General features: G+C 42.3%; 1 protein-coding gene across 7 annotated transcripts in view; it reads left to right on the forward strand.

The window, feature by feature from the left end:
* rxraa (retinoid X receptor, alpha a) overlaps positions 1–17,408 on the forward strand; it is a 100,494-nt gene that overhangs the window by 54,100 nt on the left and 28,986 nt on the right. For all 7 annotated transcript variants that reach the window (XM_060890468.1, XM_060890470.1, XM_060890469.1 and 4 more), the window contains one exon: positions 9,024–9,259. In XM_060890468.1, coding sequence (XP_060746451.1) covers positions 9,024–9,259 — 236 coding nt within the window. The remainder of the gene's footprint in view (positions 1–9,023; positions 9,260–17,408) is intronic.

Here is a 17,408-nt window from a genome sequence, read left to right on the forward strand (position 1 = left end):
CGAGCTCATAGGATACTTTGTTTTGTGTATGTCTGTGTGTGTTTTGGCTCAGAGGAGCGCTCGTATCGCCTGGATGTCGATAAGGACAATTAGGCCATATCAGAGGAAAAGAAGCGATAGCACATGTAATCTGTAGCTTATCGCATCTAGTTGTCAGCCAACTGCATCTCCTTCATTGCCGCTTTCTTCTGTTTCCTCTTAGTAAACAAGATCGTTCTGTAGCTCAATAAACAGCGAGCAACTGCAAACCAATGCCCTGTGATTCACCACCTACATCGAATGTCTTGGGTGGCCAGTTCCTGGTGTTTTTATCCCCCCAAACACTTATCCCTCATTAGACTTTTTTCCACTTGTTGTGGCTGGAGGCTCGATAGCTCTCTCACAGCAGACTCGCACCGAGACTGAGGAATCTCTTTATCTGGGCTCACGTTGCAGTTGCGGTTCCGCTGTCAGCTTGTATCACGTCTCACCCCGCCTGCTGATGAACTCTATTAAAGAGCCACTATTATTCCCTAAATCTGGCCTCCCAAACCCTGATCAAGACATTCCATACTGCTCTATTCATCTCTGGTACTTCACCATTTTTTCTACTCGGTTCTCGTACTCATCCCTTAATTGTCCAAATGCCTTCAGAGAATTTCTCTAGAAGGTCAAAATACCGCGCCTCCATCAGGTTCCTCTGAAGTTTCTTGAATGGAGCTCTACATTTGCATTCACATTACTGATTGACATTTTGGGCTTCCAGTTTCATCTCGTGTTCTTTTCCAAACAGCGAGCTTATTCTTTTTTGTGTCTTCATCCTGCGTCTTCGGTGCAATCGCTTCCCCTGTTTGAGTAAACACATCAGCGAGGACTGTTTACTTCTCAGTGCTTTAACAGTATGCGCTGGATTAGTGTGTTTATACAAACACACACACAGCAAAGTGGTGATTAATACCACAGATCCTGTCTCCTATACATGATGTTCTCCCACTACACATTTCACACATCTCCAGTTCAGCGGTCACACACAGTTCCCAAACCTCTAGCTAATAGTTTAAATTGCTGCACAATAATAAACATCATGGGCTGTTTTTAATGACGGTTTCTATCACCGGCCATGTGGTAAATGTCAAATGAATATCTCCATAACTATGTGTGTGTCCCTTATTTTGGACAAAGAATTCTGTCCCCTAACCCAGAATGAGGTTTGCACAGGATGTTTGTTTCACTCCCCAGTCACTCTTCATCACATTCAAGCTCTGTAGAAAAACACACAGCATCGCTCCCTTTACCACTTTTAGGCTCCGAATTAACTTTCCCATTTGGAAGGGCTTCAGGAAGCCGCGCTGTTATTTCCTCCTTCTTCTATACCTATGAATAAACCAAAGCGTTTCACAGAAATGCAAATGATTTCTGATTCTTTCTCGCCTCACTGTGCCACACGTGGGATTCGGGGAACATGGCATCCGAAACCCCGAGCAACTTTTTAAATAACACATTGTGTACGACTTGCCCAACAACATCAGGATGTTTTTCACAGTGCCTCAAAATGAACATGGCTCCTTGTGCTAGTCTGGCTTCGGAAAAACATAAATCCTGTTCTTATTGCTGTCAGCAGAGACAAACCAGAGTGACCAGCTTTTTCCTGGATTGGCTGAGAGAAGAAAATAAAAACAGATGATGGACGGTTTATAGTCGTTATTACGCTATAACATATTTGTGGACGTTTCATAACAAAATGAATATAAACTATAAAAGGATTAAAGGTATGTTTTATTTAAAGGTTTTTTTTTTATTTGTTTTATATATATATATGATAAATAAAGCATTTTGGGATTTGCTGTTACTTAAGGGTTGTATAACAACATCACAGCAAACTGTCGCTGATTATTTATTTATTTGTTTGTTTGTTTGTTTGTTTATTTTCACCCCATACAACAAAGTAGCCATGTTTATGTAAACTTTATCAACTCAACCATGATGTCATCTATAATAAATCGAACTTAGCTAGCTTGTTTGCTAAGTTGTTTGCTAAGCTAAACATTTAATCAGTGCACAAGCTAATGCCAGCCAACTGTTACAGAAATTAAATAACTTTTTTATTTTAAAAAAAAATCTGAATTATAAAATAAGACATGGGCTACATATTTATTCCATTTTTTTTTTTTTTTTAGTTTTAAGAATACGTTTGGAAAAGGGAGGATAAGCATCTATATCTTCTCACTTTGTACTTAGTTCTGTTATCTTTGTTTTGCAAAATTATTCACCCCCCTTAGATTTCTCTATATTTTATCTTACAACCAGGAAGTAAAATGGAATTCAATTTAACAATATGTCATGACTCATAATAAAACAGCTCATAATGTTACACAAATTGCGGAAAGGTTTAGAGGGACGAACACTCCTGTACTTGGACCGTATTAAACTATTATTTGCGTCTGTCAATCACAAGCTGATCGTGGTGAGCACAAAGACGGTGACTTTATGAAGCTCTAGTGAATACTCCCTCTTGTCCAGACGGACCGTCGTTATGGAGGCACTTAATGAGGACACTTGGACTGGTCTCAGTGTTCCTCTCTGTTTCTTTATAGAGACTGGACAACGTGTGAAAGTGAGCAGGTGGTAATGGAAGCTCAGCTGGAGCCATTTCTGACCCTGGTTGCCTGTAACATTTATAATGCACGAGCCCCAGATCATGAGTCACGTCTCTGGTGGTGAAGCAAAGGGCTACGCTGGACCAGTGAGGCAGAGGATACACAAAACACACACACACACACACACTAGGGATGTCAAATTTCTGTAAAAATCCACCGCATTTTATTTTGTTGTAGTCTCTGTGCAGTTTCATATGTTCTCTGTCTCGGGGCAGCTGAGACACCAACGGTCACAGTGTGTGCTTTTATTAATAGTAACTGGAGTAGGAGTCCACGCTAGCCATGTTTGTGGCAGTGTTGCACTCTGGGTAATGGAGTCAGGCACCGAATTTGGTGCTAACATGATGCTTCCCTTGTCCATTGGGGTTTCGTTCGGGTCCTCTAGTTTCTGATTACAATGCTAGTGCTAAAAAAACGTGCAGGAATTATGGAATGGTGGTGATTTTGTTTTCACACGGTGTGTTGTGAAAAGATAAGATTGTAGTTTGCACTCCGATGTATTTTAAAAGATGAACTATGGACTTGAATTAGGGGACAAGGAGTGTATATAAATAAATATACATATAAAGAAAGAAAGAAGAAAATTAGTCTTGGCGGGTGTAACACATGGTTGTTCACACAGGCGTATTGTTTCTTTTGTCCTCGTCTGAGAAGTTCGCGTATAGTGTGAATATAGAGGTTGCGCTAGGAGCTGCTCCTTCTCACCACCTTTTTGTGAGCTCTTCAGTCAAGACTCGCTGAAAGATGTTATGTTCTGGAAGGTTTTCTTCTGCCTCTACAGATTCCGTCTCCCATGACCGAGAGAATATCTCGAGCATGCAGAAAGCTATTACCATCATTTACGAACGTATTTTACCTTGATGTGTGGTTTGCAGGAATGCGAGACTGCTTTGTTCTCGGGAACTGATGTAACCGGGTGAGGGAGATGAAACAGACTCGACTTGTCATCAGTAGAACTTCAACCATCCCAAGTCAGCTTGGGATGACTCCATGACTCTAGGACTCTAGACCTGTTTTTTTCATACATTTCATACAAAGTGCTCATTAGTCTGGTAGTTTGTGTGTGTGTGTGTGTGTGTGTGTGTTAGATAAAATATATGAAAGGAGTAACACATCCCTCAAGACCTTTTTTATTCCCTGTTGCATTTTGTGATGTATTATTGTATATCTGGTGTGTGTGTGTGTGTGTGTGTGTGGTCTGTGGGTGACCAAAAAGATATGCAAGGAGTAACACATACACATCCCCTGTCCTTTTTCACTCCCTGTTGCATTTGTTGATATTTTCTATTTGGTGCGTTTGTGTGTGTGTGTGTGTGTGTGTGTGTGTGTGTGTGTGTGTGTGTGGTAGCTGGACACTGTGGTCTATGGAACCTTTCCCATACCCCTACACCGCTCCCACACAGAGCCTAGTGTGAAATCTACACATTTCCTGAATGAAGACATTTTTAGAAGAGAAATCTCTTTTTTTTTCCCAGGATGTTTACAGTAGCCTCCTGGCAAACGTTGTAATCCTGCACAATTTTCCGCGTTGCCGTCAAGTGTGTGTTTGTACACCGACGATCAGCGGGTTGATCTGTTGTGCAGAAGATCTGTTTTTATTTCCACTCCCTCTTCCTTCTTCCCTCTTCCGAGTCCATCCATACTCACATCATTGGCAAGGACACAAGCTGGAGAATTGCCACCCTTCTCTACAGTTGCCAGGGCTGCACTTTAATTTTTTTTTATCATCTATTATCTCATCTAGGGAGCACATCCAGGGCAGGTAAAAAAGCTCCTGATGAAGCTTCCAGGGCTTTCTTAGACAGCTTGTAAAACAAGTTCCAGTTCTCAGCCAAACAGGCCGTGGGAAAACCACCAGTGAGGAAATATCGTTATATTTGGCGAAGTTCTACACACAAAATATCTGCTTCATGGAGAATCTCTGACCTCACCGAACCCTCTGTCCAGATTTTACCCAAATGACATATTTAAAGGGTGCAAATGAGCTTAAAGGTGCCCTTCCACACAAAGCCGTTTTTACTTGTATTTTTTGATATGTGTTTGGTCCGTATGTGTTTGTGTTGTGTCGTGAATGTGAAAACGAACTGCTACCTCTGGGGGGCACAGTGGCTTAGTGGTTAGCACGTTCGCCTCACACCGCCAGAGTCGGGGTTCGATTCGCGCCTCCACCTTGTGTGTGTGGAGTTTGCATGTTCTCCCCGTGCCTCGGGGGTTTCCTCCGGGTGCTCCGGTTTCCTCCCCCGGTCCATGGTAGGTTGATTGGCATCTCTGGAAAATTGTCCGTAGTGTGTGATTGCGTGAGTGAATGAGAGTGTGTGTGCCCTGAGATGGGTTGGCACTCCATCCAGGGTGTATCCTGCCTTGATGCCCGATGACGCCTGAGATGACGCACAGGCTCCCCGTGACCCGAGGTAGTTCGGATAAGCGGTAGAAGATGAATGAATGAATGAATGAACTGCTACCTCCCCGGTCAGTTCTAGCCACTTAAAAGAAATAAGGGAAGAAATCAGGTCAGTTGGAAAAGCTGGTCACTCTGACGTCAGAGTGACTGAGCTCATTACTATTCATGAGCTCTCCCACTTGAGACCGCGCCCCCAGAATTCGTGTAGCTCAGTGAGTTTCCTATACAGCAAGGATGGCTGAACGTCAACGGGCTTGTGAAGAAGCCATTCTTCCGCAATTCAAGGTGATTGTAAACAAATGTCCTCTAGCCTAGGCTACTTATTGCGCCGGGTGAATGAATAGTCATGCTCTCATATCCTAGCGGTTAGCCAATCGGATCCAAGCAGCATAGCTCATTTGAATAATATTCATGAGAACTGGCGCAAATCGAGCTGAGTCTTCCTGCAGGCTTTCTATACCACACTAGAATGGCTTGAAACAAGGCAACCAAGGCATTATTCCACAAAAAAATGTTAGGTCCGTGTTTGGTCCGTATGTGTTTGTGTTGTGTCGTGAACTGCTACCTCTGGGGGGCACAGTGGCTTAGTGGTTAGCACATTCGCCTCGCCTGTCTACTGATCCCTCGTCGTATCTAATCAAACTAAATATGTAAGGAATGCAGGTCATTTCTTTAAAGACTGATCATTGTGATTTGGTAGGCTGAATTTTGAGTCTGGGATCACTGACTGCACCTTTAAGGTAGTCAGAGAAGACCCTCAGTCCTGGATCGACCTGCTACAAACAATTGCACTGAAAATGACATTGAGTTACACACATCTACACACAACTGCACGCCCTAATTATTCCCTATTAGAACACATAATTATGCCCAACGCACATGCTTGTGTTTCTGCCAACCATGACACAGCCAGCTGGAGAGAATTCTGAGCCAGACGAGTGCCTGAACAACAGAATGTTTCCCTGTTGGCAAGGAGAAGACCATCTACTGTGTCCTCTCCAGACCTACATATTGTGCACCGCTCACTCATTTATTCTTTATCAGCCACATTATGTTAGACATCAGACGACTGATGCGGACTGGCATATCTTGGTAGGGTGGGCTGCCTTCTGGGGGGAAAAAAGCCTGGGTTAAACGGAAGTCCTAGATGACTCCCTGATGTAGGTCTGGTGATGTTGGTCTGTGATTGGTTAGATGTCGATGTAGGTCTGGTGATGTTGGTCTGTGATTGGATAGATGTTGATGTAGGTCTGGTGATGTTGGTTTGTGATTGGTTAGATGTTGATGTAGGTCTGGTGATGTTTGTCTGTGATTGGTTAGATGTTGATGTAGGTCTGGTGATGTTGGTCTGTGATTGGTTAGATGTTGATGTAGGTCTGGTGATGTTTGTCTGTGATTGGTTAGATGTTGATGTAGGTCTGGTGATGTTGGTCTGTGATTGGTTAGATGTTGATGTATGTCTGGTGATGTCGGTTTGTGATTGGTTAGATGTTGATGTAGGTCTGGTGATGTCGATCCATGTTTGATTAGACAGTGACGTAGGTCCGGTGATGTTGGTACAAAAGGTTTTGTGGATATCCTGATTTTGTCTTATTAAATGCATTATAGACCATGTTTAGCTCATTTCTTTTGGTGTGGCATCTCTCGAGCGCAATTGGATGTCATACTGTCACTCCTGTGACTTCCTTTGCTGAAGTAAGTATATCAACATACGGTATGAAATCACTGTCTTGCTGCAAAGCGTTTTCATGGCGACGTCTATGAAAATCTAATTTAACAGTAGCACCTTTCTGGCTGCATTCTCCTTTTCTCACACTTTCCTTTTTGCCCACTGGCGTTTTCCTCTTGCCTGTAAATCACGTTATTTTGCAATTTTTTTTGGGGCCTGTCAGGAGAGCTGAAGGTACAAGCTGTTTTTTGTTTCAGTTTTGGATTCCAGTTTAGTAATCTGTGCCAAAATCGCTAACTTGTTGACTGTAGCTTTAATTGGTCAGGACGTTCTGGAGCGTGGTTTGGGTGTGGTGTTTAGTGATTGTCTTCTGATAGTGATGAGTTGGAGGTGTTTGGAGAAAGTGAAGTAGTGGAAGTGTTCGGCTGTATAGCACAGCATCCTTTCTCCTCTTTTCCATTTCTTAACTCATGCTTTTGGCCTGGAATCGATCGGCAGTGCTGGGAGATGATGTCAGTCGTTGTGGGACCGCATGCTTCTGGACAACGCTGCCGAATGAACACTTCGTTATTCTCAGCTGTCAACTCGTCGAGCGGTACATGCTCTTGGTACATGTTCAGCTGCTTATAAAATGGTCCTGTGAGGAAGCCTGCATAACAATGTTGCATAACAACATTAGGTCAACATGCTTATTTGTCTACTGTATTACTTGTAGACAAATTAATATTGGGTGGACTAAAAGCCAGGTTGAAGCAAGTGTCCTCCAGGTGGCTGTTGTGCAGATTTGTGTAGGTATTTTACTAGCATGTTGCATTCCCCTAAAGATCTGCCTTTGTCAAGCATGAATGAAGGCTCAGTGGAATGTGAGAGAGCCTTGGGTTTTCACTGGAGAAGCAAATACAGTATGTGGCCTCTCTCTCAGCTCTCAGATCCAAGGCAAACAAGACAAGAAAGACGCAAGATGGTGATGAAAACCAGTGGGCTGAAGAGCGAGATCTTGTAATTCTAAACACCGGGGATAATGACGTTGTACTCCTTTCACTTTATTTTGCACTGAACCCTTATGTGTCTTCCTGACTGTTTGTTAAGTTCACTCGAGGGGTGAAAATGTCATGTGAAGGTTATAGGTTACAGAGATACTGTGCTACCGTTCGTAATGAGAGTCTGGGGACAGGCTAGCATATCGGAGGGATAAACGTAGCTGAAGGTTTTTACTGTATATTGAATTTAACTCTTCTGTGTCATTGTGTCCAGTGAGTCAAGTGACAGTTCTGTGACTTTCCTAATCGGCTTGTTGAGAAGTATGGTGTTCTCTTGTGCCATAATACACTGAGGAAATAACCAGTAGACTCAGCTGCTCTAGAGCATAACAAACCTCTGGGTTTACTGCACTTTGTTGCACAAAATAATTAAGCTAATATTCGAATCAGCTCATATAGTAAATATATATAAATCATACGGGATAATAGCTGTGTGTAAAGCTGCCCATCAGACCCACCTTGTTTTACATTCAGATTTCTCTCCAAAGTGACACGTTTTAAACAGGAAAAGCCTTGTAACTATATAACTTATATAACTTTGTTGCACAAAATAATGACCAATTAAATTAAGCTAATATTCGAATCGGCTCATATAGTAAATAAGAGTTTTTCATTGTATTCATGTTGCTTGTCATGTTAAAAAGAAACCACAAACTTAAATTTACAGATGTACATCTGATCGTTAACGAAGCACTGACATTGGACAGTGGTAGCCTAGTGTTTAAGGTGTTGGACTACTGATCGCAAGGTTGTGAGTTTAAATCCCATGTCCACCAAAGTGCCACTGCTTGGCCCCTGAGAAGGCCCTTTACCCCTCAAATGCTTAGTTGTATAAATTGAAATAAAAATGTAATTCTCTCTGGATAAGGGTGTCTGTTAAATGCCAGAAATGTAAATTTGTCTTGTAGTCTGAGCACCTTCTGACCAGTCTGATTTGAGAATTCACCAGCAGTGTGATATAAACACAAATTAGCCACAGCCTGTTTTTATTTTAGAACCAGCAATGTTGGTGTATGCCAAGAGAAACAGGAATCCTAATAACTGATGTGAGGATTCACAGAGACGTTTATTTATGATAGCTTTTTTCCTCGCATTGAAAGCACATTTTTGTGAGGAATGAAAACAAAATGAAACATCACTCCGATGTGGACGATTCAGTAAGGAATGTCACTGTTGCTAATACAGTATGTGTTTCTCGTGTTAGGGGTTAGTAAGTGCCCTAAAGCCAGAGTAATAATTTTATTCTTCCTCATTCTCATTCTCTTTGTCTCTCACAGACTCGGGTCAGGTGACCCCATCTCCTCTGAGCTCTCCCACGTCACACCGGCCCATGCATCCTCCCCTGCTGAGTCCGACCTCCATCGGAGCCTCAGGATCCCTGCACTCACCCATCAGCACACTCAGCTCGCCAATGAACGGTCTCGGCTCTCCCTTCTCCGTCATCAGCTCTCCCATGGGTCCGCACTCCATGGCATCTCCCGGCATGGCCTACGGCCCCAGTGTAAGCCCACAGGTAGGCCTAGGCTTCTCTTATCTTTTCATGAACAGACAAAGCATTTCTTTGCCACTGTAGAAATTAACCTGTGGCACTTTCCTTTTCGGAGCCATAAACCTCAAGAACATTCTGGATGAGGATAAAAAATCCTTACAAATGCAGAAATCTCATTTGAACCGCTCTGTAAACAGTATCATAGATGTGTAATGGCTTTGTTTCCATTAAACATCATTTTCCTTGTTGTGAAGTAGTAAGGAATAGCGCAGTGGATTAAGAACACGGCATTTGAAGAAATGCTCAACAAACATTGTAGAAATTATGACATATCAAAAACATCACATTAATATTTTACATTAAAAGATTTTTCCCCATGAAAGAGTAGAATTAGTTTAATCCTCTATACATTCTCTCTCTCTCTCTCTCTCTCTCTCTCTCTCTATCTTTCTTACTCTCTCTCGTGCTCTACAGATTGTTAAATTAGGTAAATTATTTATTCTACATAGAGATGTATCGATGCAACCATTATGCTTATCAATGCAAATCCATTAGCTAACCAACAGGACAATGTGAATTCTTAGTACAGTGATCCCTCGTTTATTGCGGTTAATGGGGACCGGACCCTATTTTTGAAAAATCCGCGATGCACTGAGGCCGGGAAACTTGAACCGTGAAGTGGAGAGGGATTACTGTATACGGACTCACCGAGAACATCGTAGCATTTTTAGTCACTAATTAAGTAAAGACGCAAGTTGTACTTTACAATATGGAACTCATTATTAGCAATTTGTTAAAATTGTAAATTGCAGTCGTTTATTGCCAAAGAGGGTCTAAAGATGTGATCTGGACACTAATAAGATGAGATATTAGGTGATTGTTTAATGCTCACTAGTCTGTAAAGGTTATAAAAGTACGCTTATTCATCTCCACCAGGTATTTGTGAGCAAAGACTAATACGTAGTGAATAAAACTTTTATAAGCTTTATAAGTCTTTTTTGAGCAATAACACAAATTAAATTAACCCTTAAAGAGTTCCCAAATGTTCCCAAACTGTACACTGGATCCATTTTATTGTAAACAAGAGTGGTTTTGTTTAAATCAACAAACATGTTCCACTAAAAGCCAGCGTTTCCTGGGGCCTTGCAATCCTCTTAAATGTATTTTTTTTATCTCCTAAAACACTCAATACTGTATGTAGCAGTGCTGTTCGTTACTGTTCATTAGCGATCAAAAATTTCGCCTTCGTTTCACTTCCTGTGCCAAAATAGAAGAGATAGCTGGCGATATTACCTATTAGTCTTAATTTAACACAAATAGTACACGATAAATGTCAGCCGGTACTAACTAACTAACATAAACACAAATTGAGGTGTATTTGTAATTCGTTCAGTATTTAAACATTGTTTAGTAGCTAATCCCGAGTGAGTCAGGGTTTGTTTTCCTCCTGTTGACGGACAGCTGAATAAATCATGCCTGAAGAGTCATTTGTCCACCAGCCAATAAGGAATAAAAAACTCATTGTCCCGTTGTTGCAATATAATCTGCATTCCCCAGGCATCCAGCTTAGTGATTTGTCCACCCCTGTTGCTCTTAGAGTCATGAGCTAAAACCGCAAATAGACGTCATTCTGTAAATACACGTAATGTTGTGGAATGTCTGCGAAACAAGTTGGATCCTATTATATTTTATGTTACAACATTGTCCTAAAGACTGTGATCGACTGATGGTTATAAAGCGAAGACAATGAACACTCCCCTTCTATGAATGTTAAATAAACACAAGGCATTTTCTCATAAAAAAAAAAAAAGTCACTATAGCAGCCATTATGTTGAATTTTCATGTTTATTATTAGGATTGAATGATAAAAACAGCCGTTTTGTTGTTACTGTAGAAACAGTAACAAGGATTAGAACTAGATTATTTATTTAGTTCATTTCTGGCATGTGTCATACCCCACAATCTGCCACCATCAAATAAACAACTGCCCCAGTTAGCTACGTTTCTGGTCATGGGACTGTTCTGTACAGTCTCTCTTTAGTTCATTCACAACTGCTACCTTTGTTTTAACAGAATCTATCTGCTAGTAATGAAGTGTGTTAAGAGCTAAGAGGGCTTTTTGTCAGCGTTGTCAATAGATATTACACAGTGCCAGCCTTATCTTTATCACTACACCTGAGAATCACTTTTGTCTTTCTTTGTCAATGCGGGCACTTTGTAGCCTTGTTATCATTGACTGAGCAGTGAAGCGCTGGTCTGCAGGTGGACTGCCACCTGTAGTGCTCTGAACAACGGGCCTTTTGTTAGGCTCAGTCTTTTTTCACTGCTATTAGTTCACTGTATGTATAATTTTACGTTACAAGAGCACTCAATTCATCAGGAGGCCACGCGGAGATGTGGTTAACGTTGTGGGGATTTTTTTTAACGAAAGTTTCTAAAGTTCTATAGCAGTTTGTTGATTGTTGAACTTGAAGGTTCTGTGTGGTTTTCTTTGCATTTTGATTGGTCGGATATCGTCGGTGTCGGGCGGAAACCTCGTATGTCCAAATTTTGTCAATTTCATATTTTTTCACATATCGATGCTATTGGTCAGTCCCCACGTGGGTCTGTTATTTTTACAAGTTATTAACCAATCTAAAGTTTTGAAAATAGCTTGAGCGCAAATCTCATAACTCCATTGGACACTTCAACTGTCCACCTCTTCCTCACTCCGCGGGAGAGCTTCGCGGCATATTTCTCCTCAAGAAGAGTCGCAACGAATCAACACGTCTTCTGAGGTAAATGTCTTCAAAACACTGGGCTCAAAGAAAAAAAAATCTTGACCCCCGCTAGTTCTGGTGCTCGTCTGAGGACAGGAATTTAGCGCAAGACAATCCACTGCAACGTGGACTAAACCCTGTGCACTGCAGATAAGGTACGGCGTTTTTTTATTTTCCTGAAAAATAACGGTTTTAGAGATACGAGGATTCCGCCTGACAGCGACGATATGCAGATTGTATGGCAATGCATACAGCAGCTGTGACAGCGCCAACATTGAGTTATAGCGTTCAGTCTTTTTCCACCACCTATATGCCACACTGTCAGAAAATAAGGTCAAAACCTCTGGGACGTTACATACTTTTTACATAATTTATATATAACTACATACTATTTATTATACAACCCAGATGAAAGATATATACTATTCATTAAAGGTCTAAGGATGTAACCTTGAGGAACACCACAGCTACCCTGAAGGATAGAGATGATCAGTGTACAGTAGTTACAATAATGAAGGATGCCATGGTGGCACAGTGCCATCCTGACCACTCGGGGGTCCTCATCTTCATATGGGTGACACTGGAGGGTGTGATTATAAATATACAGTCTGACAAATGTTGTATTGAAATGTTGTCTAACTGGAGCTGGTAGATCTCTAGATGCCTCAGGATTCTGTCCAGTCCTCGGTGTGTTACCCTACTGTGTACGTCTGTTACGTGTTAAGTTTTTGATTGCTTACTGTTTATTTGGATATTCCTGTCTGTCTGTGCGTAGACCCTACATTTCATGGTGTCTGGCTGTTGGATGAGGTGCAATAAAGAGCAGATGGATCCGCTCTTTTGCTAAGTATCCCTGGGTATGAATGAGTGTGTGTGCTCTCCTGTGGTGGACCATCCAGAGCGTATTCCTGTCTTCCCAGAATAGGTTCCGGATTCACGGTGACCCTGACCAGGATATATAAGTTATTGAAGATGAATGAAAATGAGTAAGCCATTATTTGTCTCATATGCAATACACTCACTCACTCACTCATTTTCTACCGCTTATCCGAACTTCGGGTCACGGGGAGCCTGTGCCTATCTCAGTCGTCATCGGGCATCAAGGCAGGATACACCCTGGACGGAGTGCCAACCCATCGCAGGGGACATACACACTCTCATTCACTCACACACTCACACACTACGGACAATTTTCCAGAGATGTCAATCAACCTACCATGCATGTCTTTGGACCGGGGGAGGAAACCGGAGTACCCGGAGGAAACCCCCGAGGCACGGGGAGAACATGCAAACTCCACACACACAAGGTGGAGGTGGGAATCGAACCCACAACCCTGGAGGTGTGAGGCGAACGTGCTAACCACTAAGCCACCGTGCCCCCCCATATGCAATACAGAACAGTGAAATTCTTCTGTCACATATGGTTGGAAAGATGGAGTCAGAGCACAAGGTCAGCTGTGATACAGCACCACTAAGGCAGAGAGGTCTTAAGGATCTTCCCCAAGGGCCTATCAGTAGCAGCCTGGCATTTGTAGAGCTTAAACCACCAACCTTCTGATCCATAACCCAAAGCCTTAACCATGGAGTCTCTACTGCTTGTAAAGCCTTACAGGTGAAAGAGGCTTGTTACTTCTCAAACCTCACGTTTCCATGGGCGTCTTCTCTAATTCACACTCCTTCAACTAGTGAATAATAAGCCATACTACGTCATCCCTCATTAAAAAAAAATAAATAACTAAAGCTACGTGAACGGTGTACGGAAAAGGTGTAAACGTTTTACAGGAGGTGGAACCCAACACTATTAGTGTGTTAATGTTTCACGGTGATGTAATTATATTGGAAATGTCAATCTACAGCTCTTTTCCTGTGAGGAGCTCATAAAACGTATGAACTTCACACTCTCTGGATAGCAGCTTTGTGACTTGGCCTAAATGGGTACACAATAGAGCTGTGTGTAGAGAAGGCCTGAGAATAACTGCTACAGCTTTGGTAGGATCAGCCTGTGCATACAGCCAGAAGGGATTTTTCCCCTCCCTTCTTCTCTCTCTCTCCCTCCCTCTCTCTCTCCCTCCCTCTCTCTCTCTCGTTTTCTTTGATGCTCCATGTACTCATGAACGTACGAATATTAACAGCCTTTTCCTCATGTTTTCATGTGCAAGAGTGAGGTAACGGCGCAGATTTTAATCTCTGCATTGAGACACAAAAAGACGATTATCCACCCATTCTGTCTCGTACCTAACGCTGGGCCCCAACACAGCTGATGGATGCCGTTGACTTTTAGAGCCGACGAAGGAGTCAAGCTTTGCGCTCGACACAAGGGTCTAATCATTCCCACACACACACTCGCAAACACACACTGTGGTCACAGTAGAGCCTTTCATTGTCAACAGCCGTGCAGGAAACTTGGCGACTGTTACAAATCTGTATGTAATTAATGCAGTGTTTGTGGTTTATTTCTGTCGGATGGTGGATGGAAGTCGAAGAAAGAAACAGACCTGAAGAAAAGAACAGGAAATGAAAGGCTAGAGAATGGGATGAGTAGTAGGGTTGGTGAAGAAGGGTGTCATGTCCAAAGAGTAAAACGATGCTCGTATAGATTAAAGGGTTCAGGGACTGATTATTCATTCATTCATCTTCTACCGCTTATCCGAACTACCTCGGGTCACGGGGAGCCTGTGCCTATCTCAGGCGTCATCGGGCATCAAGGCAGGATACACCCTGGACGGAGTGCCAACCCATCGCAGGGCACACACACACACTCTCATTCACTCACACACTCACACACTAGGGACAATTTTCCAGAGATGCCAATCAACCTACCATGCATGTCTTTGGACCGGGGGAGGAAACCGGAGTACCCGGAGGAAACCCCCGAGGCACGGGGAGAACATGCAAACTCCACACACACAAGGTGGAGGTGGGAATCGAACCCATAACCCTGGAGGTGTGAGGCGAACGTGCTAACCACTAAGCCACCGTGCCCCCAGGGACTGATTAATGTTTTGAAAATATTTTTTTAAAAGGTTCCTAGTCTACAACAATGAACCAAAGAAAATCTGTTCTTGCCAGATACGTTTTCAATTTTCAGCTTTGTCACATTACAGGTTTCAAACTGTAACTGAAACCATCAGAGGTTGCAAAAAAAGCCAGTATTCTTCTTTTATTTGTAACTCGTTGCACATTAAGAACGAAATGCACAACCTGCCGCCGCGTCATAGTCGTATTTTGTTTGAATCCATTAGGGATCGATTACGATCTGTGACTCCGTCTTTATTTAAAAACCGTATGATTCATTAGCCTGGGATTAAAATTTGATCGCATGGCTCAGGTGCTGGACCATAACCCCACACGGGGCGCTCAATTACAAAGACAGAACAGAACGGAACCTAACAGGCGTCAGTTGTAATTCTTGACAGCCTCGACTTAGCTACGTCAGTCAAAAGAAGGAATAACAAGCTAGTAATATGTGAGAGCTCCTGCTGGGCTGCTGTGGCTTAATGACTCATAATTATTTTACCACATGGAAAAGCACAAATGGTCAGAAATCCATCTAGGAGTTGGGGTGTGATGTTATAAGAAGAAATAATCAACGATGGAGCGGTATGATGCGTCGTGACAAGAAACCTCGAATTGATTCCTTCCATTGTTTTCTGAAATTTTCTGCTGACCAAATAGATTTGGAAACATACAAATCACCGCTGTAGAACTTAGACATGCTATAGCAAGTTCTCATTCCAGAGAGACTGGAAATACTTTGACACATGGCGCAGACTTTAGCCTTGGCTGAGATGTGGTTGTAATGAAGAAAAGATGTCTGTTATTTCATATTCAGAAGTGATCCTGGGGTTTAAAAGAACAGGAGAAAAGAGAGCGAGAAAAAGAGAGAGAGAGAGAGAGAGAGTGTGTGTGTTTTTGCTCCAGAATTTTGGCTGTATCCCATTTATTTGTCGGATGAAACAGTTCCACACGGCCTGCTGTGCAGGTCCGAAGCCGAAAGCAATCCGTCTCGGAGGTCCTGGGAGTGCTTTCCTGAGAGCGAATCCCATTCTCAGTGTGCAGTTGCAAAAACAATAACTTACCTTCTATAAAATACAGATTTTCCTCAAGGGGAGAGAAAACAGCGCTTCAAATTATAGGTCTCTTTACGGAACACAAACACTGCATGCGGGACAGAGAGGCTTTTCTGTCTAATGTATACTAAAAAATATGCGCACCGTCTGCCAAGAGGGACGGCTCTTAAAGCGGCCCGACGCTCAGATCTTAGGAAATGCACAGCAGGACCGAACGAGGAGTTGTACTGTATGTGCTGTTTATCTCTCGATCGGTCCAGCTATTTGGCATCCATGCCTGTTAGCACCACAGCGAATCTAAAGGCGGACTTGCTCTTTTATTCGTTTCTCCTCGCCTTTTCTCTGCTCCGGTGGGATCCACAGACCGGGTCAGGCTTCTGTGTTGTCCCAGGGTACTTCCCGGGCAAAGCTGCTGATTGGATAATCAGCCTTTTTTTTTTTTTGTCATCTAGGTTATTTGTAAGGGTTATAATTAGGACTGGTGCTGGCCTGGGACTGATAGAGGGCTGATTATATATCAATCTATAGAGGAATGGCTAAAATGTTAAGTCGGGCTTTAACCATGAGCTCCTTCTTTTGTTTGTAATTATTGGATATTAGTGATTTGAAGATCAGCTCATGTGTCTATTTGCCTTCATATAGCTGTCAGAACCTGCGTAAGATCTCTTATATTGTGTTTTGAAGTATAACCTTGAAACAAGCACGGTTTAGTTCCCCGTCTTGTGTGCACGAGGATAAGCACCTCCAGTCTTTTACTTTCTTCCAATAGCGTGGTTGGTTCAATGTCAGTTTTTTTGTCCTTTATTAAAGAAATATGTTTGTACTGTTGTTCTGTCGACTGATACCTGCCATACATGACGCATGTGAATGTATATCTATATATATCTATATATACAGTATATGTATAAGATGTACAGACTGATATGCTGTAAGTTTGGGCATGATTTAATCCCCTGTTGTAAATCTTATTTCTGTCCTCAAAGCAATGTTTAGAGTTCATACTAAAGCTTATACTGCAGTGATTACACAGAACCATGTAGAAACATTTCTACCTAATAAGATTTACAGGATAATAATCCTGGTGTGATGCAGCCTGATGCGATGTTACTGTTATCGTCTTGAAGTGCTTTACTCCTCGTTTATCTCAACTGCTGATAACTGTATTGCAGTACGCGATATATATTCTCTCACCAGCCATGTCGTCTCACCAGCCTCTTTTTTTTTTTCTCTTTCTTAACGTTAATAAGACAAAAATAAACATCTTGTCACAAGGCCGAGCAACTGCAAATCCCACCTTCCCTGCCGCCATGCCTCGACTCCTTCCTTAAATAAATATTCCATGCA

The sequence above is a fragment of the Tachysurus vachellii genome, chromosome 17, assembly GCF_030014155.1.
Source record: "Tachysurus vachellii isolate PV-2020 chromosome 17, HZAU_Pvac_v1, whole genome shotgun sequence".
Classification (NCBI taxonomy): Eukaryota; Metazoa; Chordata; class Actinopteri; order Siluriformes; family Bagridae; genus Tachysurus; species Tachysurus vachellii.